At 48.5% G+C, this 17,552-nt stretch overlaps 1 protein-coding gene across 1 annotated transcript in view; it reads right to left on the reverse strand.

Annotated features, from left to right (window-relative positions):
- The window catches only part of LOC138492304 (rab5 GDP/GTP exchange factor-like), a 664,850-nt gene that overhangs the window by 219,239 nt on the left and 428,059 nt on the right, over positions 1-17,552 (reverse strand). The window contains exon 7 of the mRNA XM_069619350.1: positions 3,263-3,354. Within this exon, the coding sequence (XP_069475451.1) occupies positions 3,263-3,354 (92 nt within the window). The remainder of the gene's footprint in view (positions 1-3,262; positions 3,355-17,552) is intronic.

The following is a 17,552-nucleotide window of genomic DNA, read 5'->3' on the forward strand; positions in this document are numbered from 1 at the left end:
CTGTTACCAGTAAATGTCGGTTCTGTAAAGATATTCTGGCCGTGGAATCAATAAAGCACTTGGTGATCTCTTGTCCAGCTTTAGTGGAGAGTCGGACCAAACATTTCAGACATTTAATATCAGAATTTTGGAGTGAAGAGAATGTCACTTGGTGGTTACTGTTGATAGCAGAGAACAAACCTTGTCACGTGATCGCCTTGACAAAATTCGTGGAGCCTTTGCTCATCATGTGAAAGAATGCAGATATGTGCCCTTCTCTTTTGCTATTCTCTTTTTCTTTTGGACAATCAGGAACAATCTTACATTGACAATCTCGATGTAATACAGAGCACTGGCTCCGTTTTTGCTAAACAAATGTTTAATTAAAGCAAATAAAAAGAAATATTAAAAAAAAATATGTGTAGTCCACTCCTCTGTAGGGTCCTCTCCCGTGGAGCATGAATACAGCTCCAAAACAGTGCAATATAAAAAGTAAAATCTAAGATGGCCGGTCAGCCCTTTAAAGTCTTGGCCCAGTCCATACAGAATAACAAGTGAATTGTTTAATACTGCCACTTTACAGCCCATTACACATTCACATCGAAATAGCATCAGAAGTAGTCTAACCCCAGGGGAGGGGTCACAGGGCTATATAAGCCCAAGCCTATAGTCAGACAGTTTGGGTGTTGAGTGTAGGGGCCGACAACAGGAGTTTAAAGAAGGTTGGAGAGTAGGGAAACAGTTTGGAGGAGATTGGGCAGCGAGGAAGAAGAGTAAAGGTGTAGGGTTGAGAGTAGAGGGGGAGGTAAAGGAGGAGTGGTGAGAGACTTGATGGAGGTCGTAGAGGAACATCAGTCAGAAGAAGTTGTAGAGAGAAAGTTTGAGGCGATGTTAAAAAGGAATATTAGAATGAGGTGAGAAAGTTGAAAGAGATGGAAAAGGAACATGAGGAAGTGATGGATAAAGATTTGACGGTGGGTAAAAGAACATAGGTAGAGGCCTAAGTGAATAAGCTCAGGAAAGGAAAAGAGGGCACACTTGATCCAAGGCAGGGGTAGGCGAGGACCTGATATCAAGGAGCCAGACCCACAGTGAGAGGAGGAATGATCACATGGCATGGCTCTCTTAAGAGGAGCAGAACCAGAAGAAGAGAAAGGAGGTGGTGAAGAAGGAGGCAGGACCCGAGTAGGGGGGAGGTGGCAAGACTCTCTTAAGTCTGCCTGTGGAAACTTTGGAAGGCCATGTCTCATCCTGGTAGAGATGCTCACTAACTACCTACAAGTATTGGCAAAGACTCTGCGACGTCTACATGATGCTGAAATGACGGGCATATCTCGCGGATGACTCATGCCAAGCAGAAAGACATCCAGGGAATAAATCAGAAGACTGAGACTGAGTGACAGGAAGACCCTGAATGCTGTAAATGTTTCTTTAAAATCATCCTGTTCCTTTTCATACTATCTGAGAAGACCCTAACTACCTTCAGTTTTTTTATTTTGGCGTTACCCAGGAGGAGAACGTTTTTCTGCAGAAATTGTGTTCAGTGTCTTTGTGGACCCTTCGGATGCATGCCACTTTGAACGATCTGATACAAAGTCACTAATAGTTCTTTGTGGGTTGTGGATCCCCAATCCCCATGTCGCTGTTGCTAGAACAAATTGGCCACCCTGAGCAGTGGATGATTGGCTTTTTAGATGACAGTTGCACAGTTGCTTTCTTCCCGGTCTGTTCTGGTTTGATTGTCAGGATGCAGTCTCTGTGTAGCTCAATCCAAGAGGGTTATCAATTTCGGGGACAAATGGTCTCACGCCCTTTACAGATCAGTGTTGGTTCAGATTTTCTTTGCCACCACAGGCTCTTCTCTACTGGGTTGAATCTATAGAGTCCTCTGAGCTCTGGTTCCCTGCAAGCTCACTGGATTTGAGATTCACACTGAAATTATCTTGTCACTTGTTTCTTTGGTAGGGTCTAATTTCCCCATCTAACTTCAAAATATGGTTCTTGGCTATCCTATAGCTAGCTTTCTTCTTTGTTCTTGACGTCTTCCAGCAAGATGTATTCATCGTCCTTGATGGACTTGCCAGGCCCGCCAGAATTCAGATTACGCCTGATAGCTAGCCTCTCGCTCTCACTGCTTTCCACTTTCTGGCTTTGTCAGTGTCTTTCGGCTTGGTCTTACTAGTCCTCAGTCCCGGGTCACAAGGCTTTTAAGTCTGCCAGACCCGGATGCTCTGTGCTCAGCCAAAACTATTGTCCCGCTAATCTTTCCTTTCATCTCTCAGCATCCGGTCCAGCTTTTGGCCCTCTTGGCTAATACAGTTTATCATCTGTAGACCTTTTTCCCATTCTCTCTTCTCTAGCTTGAATGCCTCTTTCCTCGTTCTCTTGCTTTCCTCCAATATTCCCCTTTGATTCATTTGTATCACACTGTGTATTATGTCATTGACCAAATAAGCCACAGTACATTGCCCTGCGATCCTTGCTCTGGGAATCATGATGCAAGGTGGTGGCATTTTGCATGATCTCACATGGTGTGCCAAGCTTGTTGACGGTGCCCTAATTTCTTGGCACTGATCTCCAACTCTAACTGATGCCTTTCTCTTCTGAGAACATATGATTAGTAATTTTGTGCTTCTGGTTCGTGCCGTGACATTAGTGTAGTTGTCGGCAACCTATCTCTATAGAGATGTTTTGGACTATAACTCCCATCAGCCATAGCCAATAGTTAATGGTAAGGGATCATGTGAGTAGTAGTCCAAACATTTTGCGATGCTCAGGTTGAAGACCTCTGCATTTGCGTGACCCCACTTCTTATGCACCAATGCCAAATTTGCTGATCTATCGGAGATAAGCTTGGGGATGTGTCCATACTTGCTTGTTTATGTAGTACATCATACTGCAGCTGGATAAAGATGCTCAAAAGCATGAGCTAATGGGCAATATCTAGGGGAGGGTATTGAATTTACAATGCAGTTGCAAATGCACTGCTGGATGCCAAGGTTGGCCTCGGTCTCATAACTAGATCTCACAACCTAAAGAGATGACTAAATGTGCTCACACCATCACTATAATTAAGTCAGAAGCACAAGCCCTTCCACGGTAATGCATGTTTACACAAAATGTCGAATCAGTACACATTTTTGCCCACTTGCCAGGTAATTGAATTGATATTTTATTTGTATCACGCTAGTACACACGTTTTTCAAGTTCAAAGGTAAACTGTGAAGTGTGAAAACACCTTGCGATCAGTAAGCTGTATAAAATAGCATTCACATTCACAAACCTGTTATGGCATAAAAGATTTTCTCATTGACCTCTGGCTTCTCTTCATCAAGTGGAACACGGAGCATTTCAGGAGTTACCCAGTGCAGAGACCTGGAACAGAAAGAGGGTTACCAGCAGCTGAAACCTAGACTACATTCAATCTGTAACATATGATCAACATAAGAGGTTACTCAATAACCCCAGAAGCTTCTGAAATTATGGGATAAACACAGAGGATCAATAATGAGATCCTACAATCTGACATTCCCTTCATAACCTATGAAATGAGTTAGTATTATAATCATCTCAAAATTCCCCGAGTCTGAAATACTCACTAAACTTGTTCCTTCACAAGTCCAGGAGTTGTCAAGTTTCCTTGATGTTCAACCAGAAACAAGCCAGATGTCGAAGCTAGAGAACATTTAGGAAATGGCTCCAAGAGCCAAGATGGAATGAAAACTAACCACTCTAAATAGAGACTCTATTATAGTGAACCAATGCAAAAGTAAGTTCCTTAACTTCATACTCATCATTGAAAAGTTAAAACGAACAGCATTTAACTTGGCAACCATCATAGAATTAACCGTATTAACTGTAGTAGAGGTGCAAATGCATAGGGTGAAGAGACAGGACAACTGTTTTTTCCTAGAAGATAAACCAACAATCTGCAAAAACTATCGTAGATCCTATACAGCGTTATAGAGCAAAGCCTGTTTGAATACAGACTTAACAAGTTCACTCCCAATCATTAATTTAAGTTTCTTCCACTGCATTCTGCATTGAAACAATTGAACAAGTTACTTACCCAAGGTAACGTTCTTTCGACTGGATGTTCCTCCCATGTATTCCTCATCTTAAGATATCTTCCCTTCCAGCTGTAGCTGCTTCGGAAAATAATTTTGGCAAAGAATTCGACAGAGGGCGCTGTGCGTTGATGTGATCGACTCGATGTCCCTCGAAGGCCTGCGCTTCGAGGGCGATGTCATCACTCGTATGTATGACACACGCAGCGCTGGTTAGTTTCAGTTCTGTGTTTACATCTTCTCCTAACAGGATTACCAGCATTAGTGTGTCCAAGACAGTATCAGACAACGAAGGAGCGCAAGGTGTAAAGCACAGAAATTCTACTGTGTGGTAGGCTGGGTGGGGCGATGAGGAATAAGTGGGAGTAACATCCAGTCGATGCAACGTTACCAGGGGTAAGTAACTTGTTATTCAAATGGATTGTGTCCTCCCACATATTCCTCATCTTTAGATCGACTCCCAAAGCATTTTCAGATTTAGAGGAGGGAGAAGAATTTCTGCACTTATTTTTTAAGATTTGTCATGGACAGAATGTAAAACTGCCTTTCCAAATCCTCCTTCCTGGCCTGATGATGTATTCAGGCAGTAATGTTTTGTAAAATTGTGAATGGTAGAACAGGTGGCTGCCACACAAATGTCCTTTATCGGCAACCCTCTTTGCAAAGCAGAAGACGTAGCCTTGCCTCTTGTGGAGTGAGCCCTTAGGGCTTCAGGGAGTTCTTTTCCTGCATGCCTGTAGCATTCCGTAATGCCTAGGATTATCTATCTGGATAATGTTTGCTTTGTGACTCTTAGTCCCAATTTGTGTCGGGGATCCAGCCTATGTAGTATTTCCTCCTCTTTGCCAGGACGTGGAGGTGGATACAATGTTGGCAAAACAATCTTCGCAGAGACATGAAAATCAGACACTTGGGAAGAAATGTAAGCTTAACCCTCAGAACAACTTTGTCCTTATAGAAGGTTGTGTACAGCGGTTTACTGGATACGGCCTGTAACTCGCTCACCCTGCGGGCTGATGTTAGAGCGACTACTAAGATGATCTTAAAAGTCAGCAGTCTCAATGGACATGAATGGAACGGTTCAAATGGAGCGCACAAAAGACATTTTAGTACAAAACTTAAATCCCACATTGGCACTTGAAATGGTGTAAGAGGGAACTCATTTGTGAGTCCCTTTCAAAATTGTATTACAAATGTCATTTTGAAAGATGACATCTTCCGACGTGCGCATGAAGATCGAAAGCTCCACCAAGTACCCTTTGATGGTTCCAATCTGGAGCCCCAGAGTTGCTAGGGATGATAAGAAAGACAACACTGTAGGTATATTGCACTGAAAAGGTTCTGCATTATTTTCCCTGCACCAGCAGTAAAAGACTTTGTTGCTGGCCTTCTGACCGAAAGCAAAATCTCCATTACGTCATCCGGGGGGTCCCAACCTTTATATATCAACCTCTCAGAAACCATGCATGAAAGTTGATTGTCTTAACCCCTGGATGGAGAACCTGACCCTCCTCTCGCAAGAGAAGGTCCTCTCTTTGAGGAAGACACATTGGAGAGCAGATGGACATATCCAGAAGGTCCCGATACCACGTCGTCCTGGACCAATCCAGAGCAATTAGGATCATGGATTTACCAAACTTTCTCAACCTCCTGATCACATGAGGAGTGACGGGGACTGGAGGAAAGGCATACAGGAGTGGAAACTCCCATCCACTACAAACGTGTCCCCTAGAGCTCCTCTGAACAGCTTGCACTTTTGACACCGGTCGTGAACAGATCCAGTTGGGCAAATTTCTCTTGAAGGACTGAGCTAGTTGCCACTTGTGGGAGACTGTACTATGCCCGCTCAGAGCATCCACTGTGTGTTCTCCTCTCCGGCCAGGCGAACTACTGCTAGGGAGATTCCTTCTTGAATTACCCAGAATCAGAGCTGCATTGCTTCTCTGCACAGTGGTAGCGACCATACACCTCCTCTCTTGTTGAGGTAGTATATGGCCACTGTGTTGTCTGTCATTATCAGGACATTCTTTTCCAATACAGTGGGCAGAAAGGCCTTTAGCGCGAGTCTGATTGCCCTCAGCTGCAAAAAGATTGATGTGTAGTTTGGACTCCGAAGGAGACCAACAACCGCTGACTGTTAGAGCGGTGGCGTTGGCTCACCACCCCGCGAATGAGGCGTCTGTAACTACTGTTATCTACGGCCATGGATGCCCAAAAAGTTCTCCCTTCAGTACATTGTCCTCGCAGGCCCACCAAAGGAGATCTTGTGCGACCCTGCTCGGAAGCTGAAGTAGGTCTGATCTTGCCTGAGAATTGAGACCACTGTTTCCTGAGAGTCCATTGGAAGGATTACATTCTCAGGCGACCTCTGGCACCAGGAAAATGAAGGATACCATGAGGCCGAGCAATCTCATAAAAAAAATTGAAGGACTGATGACGCTGGACACTCTGGAATTTGGTGACCATCTGCAGAATGTGTTGAGCCCTCACCTTGGGTGGCAAGGCTTTTCCCAAAGATACATCTAGGATTGCTCCAATGAACTGGAGTCTTTGAGATGGTATCATGTGGGACGTCTTGAAATTGAGGGCGAAGCCCAGTCTGTGGAGAGAGTGGCAGGCTACGCAGAGATGTTCTAGGGCTTGTTCTGGAGAGCGGGCCCTGATCAGCCAATCGTCAAGGTAGGGGTAGAAGTGAATCCCCCTCTCTTGAGACTCTCTGCCACAACCGCCATCAACTTGGTGAAAGCCCTTGGGGCGGAGGTCAGCCCGAATGGAAGAATTTGAAACTGATAATGAGAACTGCCAAGGGCGAACATCAGGTAATTTCTGTGCTTGTTATGGATAGACACATGAAAGTAAGCATCCTGAGGTCCAATCACACCATCCAATCCTGAAGTTAGAGGGCCTGAAGGATCTGAGAAAGGTGATCATCTTGAGCTTGTCCTTCCTGAGGAACTTGTTCAAGCATCTCAAGTCCAAGATGGGTCTCAATCCTCCGTCCTTCTTGGGGATTAGGAAATAAGGAGGGGGCCACCTTCTGTTCCTCTCTGTCACAGGTACTGGTTCTACAGCACCTTGCTCTAGCAGGCTCAAATTCTTCCACAAAAGAAACGGATCCGGAACTTTGAATGAGTGGCTCTGCAGTGGATGATTCCGATGCCTTCTTAAAAAGGGGAGGCAGGTACCCTGGGCTACTGTTTCCAATGCCCACGCACCTGAAGTAATGCCCCACCATTCTTCCAGGTGCTGTGAGTGTATGCTTCCCACCAGGGTTTCGTGGGCAAAGGCCTCAGAGATGTTTTGAGGCGCATGAAGCAGCGGCGCACGGTAAAGTAGCCGTTGCTTGGGCAGACTTGGCACCTCTCCCCCATCCACCACGAGGGGATTTACTTTGGCCCCTTTGACCGCCCAATCCTCTCGCTCAACCAAAATAGGAGTGGTAATGAAAGGACGTACCCCTTTAATCTGGTCCGCTGGGGTGAGACGGTTGTGGCTGACTGATAGTTGCACCAAGGGATTTGGCCACCACGTTCGGGATCTGCAGCTTCTCCAGGCTCTCGACGACTTTGCTGTCAAACAGCAGAGTGCCGTCAAAGGGCATGTTGAGGAGTCTGGACTGCACGTTAGGAGCGAATCCAGATTTCCTGAACCACGTAAACCTGCATATCACTGTGCTCACTGCCATGGCTCTGCTGATGCTTTCTGCAGTGTCCAATCCTGACTGAAGAGACTCACACATTGCCTCCTTTCCATCTCCCATGATTTTCAGGAAGCTGTCTCTCACGATGTTCAGAAAGCCGACTCTCTCTTCCCCTTCGGGAATGTGTTCAGCTGCCATGGAAATGCAGTCCCACATGGTGAATGAGAATTTCGCTAAAGCACAAGTGGCATTTGCTGATTTTAGTGCCATTCTTCGGGCAGAAAACATCTTCTTCGCTACTGTGTCGAAATGCTTATCCTATCTGGCCATATGGTAGGATATGAAGCTTATTTGGACATAGAAGTAGCTGCCTGAACCACTAGGCTCTCAGGCATTGGGTGTTTAGATAAGTAGTCTGGGTCACTACTTGAGGGCCTGTATTTCTTAGTGAGGTTTGTGTTGACTGACAGACTTTTCTACGGTGCCTCCAGCTTGCTTTAACCCTTTTTTGTAAGGCAATATGAAATGGTAATACAGGGTTCTTCTGAGGTCCCTTAGCAAGAATATCGGTAAGGTCGTCCTGTTCAAACCGAGGAGCAGGCCGACCCCATCCCAAAAAGTTAATTACCCTTGACATAAATTGTCTATAAGAAGCATCTGCAAGCTCTGCCGGGGTCTGGTTTGCCAAACTCCAATTCTGGCGATGTAAATATGCCACTACCGGCTGTATGTTTTCAAAAGTCTTTAATTCTGGATTCCCCTGAAATGAGGGCTTCAGGAACATTAGGTGTTCCAAACTCTAAACCAAATGGAGGACTGTATCCTGATCAGATCTTTATGATCGTCATATATAGAGGATAAGGACTTGAAAAAATCCTTCCTAGGGAGTGGTTAGAATGTTCTCCACCTCCCTCGATGTAATCGAAGGTTTCGAAGGAAATGGCATTGTTGACTTCGACACTGATGGTGTCGATGATGGCATAAATGACTTCAACGCAGGCTTTGCCGCAAATGGTGTCAATGGAGCCCTTGAGGGGCTCGACCCCCAACTCCATGGAGTCTTCGACAGACGAGGACTGGTTCTATCTTCGAGTCGAGGCCTCAAAGGTTCTCGAGGGGTCTCAGGCTAATCTACCAGGCTCAATTAATTTCTACTTCCTCTAACCCCCTCAAGCCCCGCAACCACTCACACAGGACCATCCCCCAAGTGATTCATGCCCCACCTGAAGACTTTCAAAAGCAAAAACAACTCCCTTGAACGCAACTAGCGATCACATGAAAACCCCCTCAGTAGATCGATATTTGCTCACCACCACCGCAATTACAAATCCGAGATCCGAAAGGCTAAAAAGGCCACTACAATAAACGAATCATGAGTTGTCACAACAGCAGCAAAGAGATCCACAGGATCATCTCCAATTTCCTGAAATCCTCCTCCCAGTCTACCCTGACCACGCCCACCCAAGCGCTCTGACACCCTCTCCTTTCATTTCTACAGCACAGCCCTAGATAGGATAACAACCCTTAATTCTAAAGTTTCAACCCTCACCCCTGCCCAATTCCTGTTCCTCCCAACCCCACTGCTTCAACTTCCATAACACCATTTTTCGACTCCTTCTACCCCATCTCGAGTAACAAGCTCCTGAATCTTCAATCATGCAGCAGACCTTCGGGACCTCTGCTTGACGCCTGTCCCGCGTCTCTTGTGAAAGAAATATTCTCCTCCACATGTGCGGTAGAACAAGCCAAGTCCATTCTAAATAACTTCCTCACCTCTGGTATCTTTCCAGAGGCCTTTAAAATAGCACATGTTAAACCACTTCTGAAAAAGGCATCCCTTGACCCCATCGAGCCTAAGAACTATAGGCGGATCAACACCCGATTCTTGGTGAAACTCATTGATCGCACTGCATACTCTTAGCTCAACAACTGTGTAGAATCCAACAACCTACTCGACCCCGCTCAATCTGGCTTCAGGCCGCGCCATGAAACAGAAACTTCTCTGATCTCGATCTCAGATGATCTCAAGGTCACGGCGGACTCAGATGGCTGTGCAGCGCTGGTCCTCCTTGACTTGTCAGCCGTCTTTGACACTGTTAACCACTCTATCCTCCTTGAACAACTACACTTCCTTGGAATCCAAGGATCGGCATTCAAATGGATTACCTCATTCCACAACAACAGAAAACAAATCACCTTTCTCTCCCCTTTTCGCTCAGCAGCATGCACCGTGAACACTGGAGTGCCACAAGGCGCCTGCCTCTCTACTCTCCTCTTCAACCTCTACCTGACCACGCTACCAGGGATCATTTGCGCACACAACCTCACCCGCTACAACTATGCTGAGGATACCCAAACTATCCTAAGAATTCCCAAAACTCACCTCAACACATGCCCCGACCTTGAATCCTGCCTCAGAGACATTGATCAATGGATGACAAGAAACCACCTCCTTCTGAAACCTGATCAAACTGAGATCATGGTGAGCGGCAACTCTGCCCTCCTCCCACAACCACTCCCTTGGCCCTCCTCCCTGGGCCCCCCAAACCCACCTTCAAATTAGTCAAAAACCTTGGCTGCACTATGGACTCGGGCCTAACACTCTCCCATCAGATCATCAACGTATCAAAATCCTGCCACTACCACCTCAAGCTCGTAAGGCACATTTTTCCATACCTCACCTACCCCAACAACCTTGCCGCCTTTATGTCCACTGTAATGTCAAGACTGGACTATGCAAAGTCCTTATATCTCGGTACCCTGGCATACCAACTTAAACTCCAAAGGGCCCAAAACGCTGCTGCCAGACTCCTTCTTGCACTGGGACACAGGGATCACATCTCCCCTGCTCTCCGCACCCTTCCCTGGTTGCCTGTTGGACGAAGGGCCACTTTAAAAATTCTATGCATTACCCACCGAGCAGTGCACAGAACTGGCCCAGCTTACCTACAAGAGAAGATTATACCCTACAACCCATCACGCACCCTAATGTCAAGCACTTCCCTCTTACTGGTGATCCCAGCTTCCAACTCAAGCAGGATTGAGGGATCAGCATACTCATGCCTGGCTCCAACTCTGTGGAACTCACTCCCTCTTCAAATTTGATACACCCAAGACTACCTGGCCTTCCAAAAAGCTCTAAAAACCTGACTTTTTCCATAAACACGACTAATGCCTGCAGAAACTCACCGCCATTATAGAATGCAGAGCTCAATGAAAATAGGCTCTCGGACACATGCTGACCATGAGAATAATGGCCTTCTGACCATACAAATCAGAAACTACGGTCCACCATGTGAAACCACCCCTAAGTACCTCTACCACAAATCATGAGAACAATCTCTGCCAGCTCATCCTGATCCAGAAGTAACCAGGACCAGTGAGCTCCAAAAGTACACCGCCCAATCCAGACACTCACCTCTCCTATCACCATGCTCACTTTCCACTTTACACCAACACACAATAGAACGCAACTATACCCCTCGATCAATTTCGGCCTAGTTGCACACTTACGAACAATTCTACATAACACCTCAACAGCCTGCTAGAATGCAGCTATAACCCATGAAAATCAGCCTAAGTGCACACATAAATTCCCTACACAGGCCTAATGCTGCCAGAATGCAGTCTCAGTGACCAACCACCTGACTGCACACATTCGACTGATCTCTCACTACCACCACACCTAACGTTAGGATGCTGCCTCCACCACGCTAATCACACTGGCAGCACACATACTGGGTGCACCCAAGCACTTTATTCTACCCTTCTCTCGACTGACATGGACTGCGGTCCCCGAGGGCGTTCAACCTACAAGTGCTTTGAGATCATACCAATGATATACAGAGCGCTATATAAATGCCAAATAACAATAACTGACAAGACTCACAGTCTGATGTCCTGTGCTCAACGCCAAGACACCACAGACACAGCCTAGGGGAATTAGTGATAGACATCATGGCGCCGCAGTCATGGCACTTCCTGAACCCGGTCTTCAGGGTTGATGAAGCCGGAGACAAGGCCATTTTTCGAAAATGTTGCAGTTTCTGAGGAAACCGAAGTGCAATATAATTCTCGAAGCGTTAGCGATCGCGGAAAAACAGAATTGAAGCTAACAGGTGCTGTGTATATCATATATACCAGTGATCACGTCAACCTCAAGGGACATTGCGTCGACTGCATCGACGCACATCGACCTCTGGCAAAAAAATTATTCTGAAGCAGCTAAAGCTGGAAGCGAAGATCTCTAAAGATGAGGAACTCTCCCGCCGTTCTCATTCTCCTTGATCTCTCCTCTGCCTTTGATACGGTCAACCCTTCCATCCTCATAAAACGACTGTGACACACTCGGCATCACTGACCAGGCACTGGATTGGCAGACCTCTTTTCATACTAACTACCCTTCCCAGCTGTAATTGGGCCCTTTCTCTTCCATCACCTCCCTCTCTACCTGTGGGTTCCCCAAGGCCTTTATCCTATCGCCATGGCTCTTCAATATCTATCTAGCCCCTCTTGCTCACCTGATTTCTTCCTTCTCTCCTCATTTCCAGTGCTATGCTGATGACACACAGCTTTCCTTCCAACTTCCCTCTACTACATCCTCTTCCTCCTCTATGATTCCGGATGGTTTGTCCACTATTCAGGCATGGTGTGCAGCCAACAATCTCTGCCTAAATGCCAATAAAACGGGGAGCCTAATGACTGGGACACCTGCACCCTCTCTTCCTCCTACCTGGATATTTCTAAGAAGTCCCACTTCCAGCTCCACCTCCTCAGAGACATTCTTCCTTTCCTCACCTTCCCTCAGAAGCTCAATGTCTCCAGAGCACTGGGCCTCTCCAGGTTGGACTATTGCAACAGCCGTTTTCTCAATCTCCATCTTTCCTCCCTGTGCCCCCTTCAGCTTATCTTGAATAGGGCTGCAAGACTTATCCTTGGCCTCAAGCCCACGGACCACATCTCTCCAGCCGTAACATCCCTCCACTGGCTCCCGGTGGCTGCAAGGATTAAATTCAAGACCCTCTGCATCATCTACAAGGCCTTCTGGAGCCTGGGACCACGCTATCTCCAACCTTTCCTCCCTAAATACTCCCCTTTTAGAGCCCTATGCTCCTCTAACTCTTTCACTAACTTTAACTGTCAAACGCTTCTCCAAGCAGAGAGTGGGGGGCAGGTCTCTCTCCTCAGCTAGCCCCTCCCTTTGGAACAAGCTCCCTGTCCCTATCAGACTTGAGCCGGATCTCCTCAAGTTTTGGAAACTGCTCAAAACTGTGCTGTCCTCTACCTCCTTTCCTCTTACCCTTCCCTGCTAATCTCCCCACTGCCGCTGTGACTGGTGGCCTGATCCTCATGAATCTCACAGGATTTCAGGCCTTTCTTCCCAGTCGATACAGGCACCCCACTACCTCCCCTCCCACTGCACTGTCCTTGCAGGCCCCTGCTTGGCGGCTCTGCATCCCACTCTTTGTAGTCGCCGAACTAGCACTTAGCCTGGGGTTCTCCCCTTAGCACTTCCCTCGGTGGCCCTTCACCAGCACCTGCCACTCCTCTGCCCCCCCCCCATCCTATCTCCTGCAAATCACATGACTGCACTTGCACGGCCGAATGTCACAAGGCCTAGTAGGACCATGACTGTATTTTACTGTTTTTGCCATTGCTATGTTTCCCCTGTTCGCTTCCCAATTAGCTTTGTGGCGCTTTGAAACACTATTCAGTTGTATAAGTGCTTAAAAACGCTCAATAAATAGAATAAATACAAATAAAATAAATAAAATACGTGGGAGGACACAATCCATTCGAAATTCACATTCATGAGGCCAACTAAGAAACACAGATTGCCTGCAGTTCCAAAGGCAAGAGGAGGCTTTCTGTATAAAGCCCACACCAGCTTCCTTATTTACTATTTTATGTTTTTGACATTGTAGATTACATGCTGCACAGCCGAGATAGACTGATAGATGTATTGGGAGTTATCTGTGTATTGCACTTGGATGGATTGGGCAGTAGTTAATGTATTATATTTTAGCTTATTTTGGGAGTAGGAAATGTATTGCACCTAGCTAAATTTCAGGGACAGGAAACATGCCGCATTTAGATGGATTCTGGGAATAGGAATGGTGTTGCACTTGGATGGATTCTGGGAAATGGAAAGTCGACGCACTCGGATGGAGTTTTAGGAGTAGGAAAGGTGTTGCACCTTGATATTGGGAGTAGGAAATGTATTACACCTACCTGTAATTCGGGGGCAGGAATTGTGTCGCACAGATGTATTTAGGGGCAGGAAGGTTGTTGAACTTAGATTTAATCTGGGGGCAGAAAAGGTGGATTCGGGAGTAGAAGATATTGGGTAGGTTAACAAGAAATTGTGCAGATGGAACAAGTTACTTACCTGTAACTGTTGTTCTCCAGCATGGGTCTGGCATGGATTCACATGCTCATGAATATTCCCTGTCGTCAGGCTGGGAATCCTCGGTAAAGAAAAAAATCAGTATCAGTTTCGTTTCTGATCTGTCTTTCTTAGTAGTAACCAATCACTGGTCTCTGGGTCATACTGCCCCCAGCCAATGACTGCCCTCTCCCTAAGCCCCGCCCCTGGCAGCCAGCCTCAGATTTGGTAGCACGTAAAGTGGCAGTATGACCAAGTGAAGAGCCGCAGAGGGGTAGGAGGGAGGGTTCGCATGTGAATCCATGCCAGAACCATGCTGGAGAACAACAGTTACAGGTAAGTAACTTGTTCCCTCTCCAGCATGGGGTTTGGCATGGGTTCACATGCTCATGAATATAAGAATACATAGCAGTACACACATGCACAACCACGGGAGGTGGCAAAGGCTCAACATTAAGCATTACATCGACTCAACATTAAGCAACTCTTACCTCCTCACCAGGCCCACCTTCAGGCGAACAGGTTGCGCAGCACTGCCTGGCCGACTCTGGACTCCTCCCTGGAATCCCGGTCGACGTAGTAGAATCTCGTGAAGGTGTGCGTCGACCTCCACGTAGCAGCCCTGCAGATGTCCAGCAGGGGTATACAAGACAAGAATGCCGTGGTAGCAGCGATCGCTCTGGTCGAATGGGCTCTCGGACGGCCGGGCAACAGTCGTTTTGCCAACCGGTGACAGTGCATGATGCAGCCGGAGAGCCATCTGGAAATGGAAGCCTTAGAGAGAGCCTTCCCTTGGTTCACAGGTCCAAAGTTCACAAACAGCTGTGATGTCTTCCGAAAACTCTTTGTTCGGTCCACGTAGAACTTCAGCGCTCTAGCTACATCCAGCAAGTGCAAAGTCCTCTCGGCCGGCGACGAAGGCGACGGGAAGAAAACTCGTAACACCAAGGGCTCATTGAGATGGAAGTCCGACGGCACCTTGGGCATGAAGGAGGGGTGCGTCCTCAGCACCACCCTCGTCTCGTGAAAAGTCAAGTATGGAGGCTTGCAGGATAGGGTCTGAATCTCTCCCACACGTTGTGCGGAGGTGATGGCCACAAGGAACGCTGTCTTCCATGACAGGAACTTCAACCGAGCCGAATGCAAAGGCTCGAATGGCGGGCCCATGAGCCTGGTCAGCACCACGTTGAGCTCCCATGCCGGGGCTGGAGCCTTCACCGGCGGGAACGATCAGAACAGTCCTTTCATACGTCTTGGCAGAAATCTGTCGCCTTGAGCCATCCCCGCCGTCTAAGGCAAATGCTGTTGCCCAACTGGCGGAAACCGGTGTCGCCAATGTCCGTGGCTACCGTTATGGCGTGGTCCGACGCCACTTCACCTTCTCTGCCCTCTTGTCGTCCGGTAGGAAATCCAACAGGGGGGCGATCTTGTACCACAATTCCCTGTCGTAGCGGGCCACAATCGCTAGGGCGTTGGCCGCCTTAATCGTCGTCGCCGCCAACGAGATGACTCGCTGTCCCATGGCGTCCAGTTTCTTTCCCTCACCCTCTGGTGGGGGAGTTAAAGATGAAGCCGATGCCTCCCCCCCGCTTTCTTCTTGGCCGCTGCCGAGACGACCAAATCCGTTGTCGGCTGTGCCCTCAGGCCCAAGGGGGCCGCGTCGGGGACCCGGTACTTCTTCTCGCACTGGTCCCTCTTGGCAGGCGTCATGGATGGGTTCTTCAGAAGCGCAAGTCCCTCGTCCCAGATGTCATCTAGCAGCGGCACCGCGAGGACCGTCTTCCACTTGGCCTCGCGCAGTTGGTAGAGGAAGCCTTCCTTCTTCTGCTCTTCGGGGCAGAGCTGGAAAAGCTCAGATGCCCTGGCAATCATGGCGTGGAAGGAGCCAATTTCGTTGTGCGGGGAGGCCCGAGGAATCGGCAATGGGAGATCCGTCCCGTCGTCACCACCGTCGTCATCCGTCCCCATCGTGGCCATATCTGTTCCCGTGTCATCCCCAGGGACAGGTGACAGGGACAAAGGCTGAGAGGGCCGTGAGGGCTGAAAAGGCGGGGCCGGATGAATCCTCCTCTTCTTGTGTGGAGGGCTTCCCGACAGGCCCGGCTCTGGGTCATCCGTCGGGGGTAGAGGCAATCTCGTCCTTATCTCCGTGCATAAGGTTTGGATTGCCATCAAAATGGCCGCCAAATTGTCCTGTGGCTCAGGCTGCGACGGGCGCGATGGTTCCTCCACTGGAACTTCGTCAGCGCCACCCTCGCTCTCGTCGTCCTCCTCGTCAGGATCCTTCCCGTGGGACCGGGCCTCCTCAACGTTCCTGTCGAGGCCCTTCAAGACTTCAACCAGCTCCTCCTTGGAGGCTGTGTCTGTGTCCGTAATGGCCACCGGCCCCCCCTCTTTTTCCCCTGGGGTCTTCACGGGGGTCTTCTCGATGGGCTGAAAAGAGGATTCCCTCCGTGGTGGCAGGGAAACAATGGGCCCGAGGTTGCCTCCACTGGTGTAGCCTCCACAGGCTGTGCCAGGGCCGTAGCGACTTCTTCGATAGAGGTCTTAGCCGGGTGAATCAAGGCCTTCACCACCTTGTGCGTGCTTGCGGCCTTCACCTTGGGGGGAGGGTCACTGCCTCGCTCACCCTCGGCTGGTTTCTTCGACATCGACTGGGGCCTCTTGAGAAGCTTAGCCGGGTTCTCGGATTTCATCTTCCCCGAGCCAGAGCGTTGGTTGATGGCGCCGGAGAGGATGCGCCCTGCCTGGCATCCGAGGAGCTCCACCGTTCGGTGCTCCCGGTGCCCGCGGACTCGCAGTGCTTTGCCTTCTGTTGGTTGCCCGGTGCCGGGGGCGCCCTCACAGGACTTAGAAGACCGCTCGGACTTCTTCTTCTCACCTGACGGGCTCTTGCCTTCCAGCCAGATGGCGAGACGGGTCCGACGATCCCTCAAAGTCCGGTCCGACATGTTCATGCAAAACGCACAGTCCTTCTCCACGTGCGTTTTTTCTTCGTGGAGGCAGTAGAGGCATCTCGAATGCCGTCCTCCTTGAACACATTCTGCAACTTGCATCCAGGGCAGTTCCTGAACAGCTTGTATCTGGGTGTCGAGCTTCCCTTCTCCTGGGCCATGTCTGCGAATTAGGCCTCAGAAACTTCTGGAATCCTCCAAGAAGCGTAACTCGACGAAAACCTCACCCTTGAGGGCCGTAGAAAATTGCAAAACGGGTCCCCGTTGATCGGAAGTAGAAACGGTGGAGCTTGAGGCTCGATTTAACCGAAAAATGAGATAAATCTCTTTGAAAAGGCGCAAAACGCAGTAAAAGCTCGAGAGCTATAGCATGAGGCCTCCCAACACTTGAATGTGCGGTAAAAATCTGAGGATGGCTAACAGGGGCGGGGCTTAGGGAGAGGGCAGTCATTGGCTGGGGGCAGTACTAAGAAAGACAGATCAAAAACGAAAATGATACTGATTTCTTTCTTTACCGAGCATTCCCA

Source organism: Ambystoma mexicanum, chromosome 10, assembly GCF_040938575.1.
Source record: "Ambystoma mexicanum isolate Mex_15411 chromosome 10, UKY_AmexF1_1, whole genome shotgun sequence".
NCBI lineage: Eukaryota > Metazoa > Chordata > Amphibia > Caudata > Ambystomatidae > Ambystoma > Ambystoma mexicanum.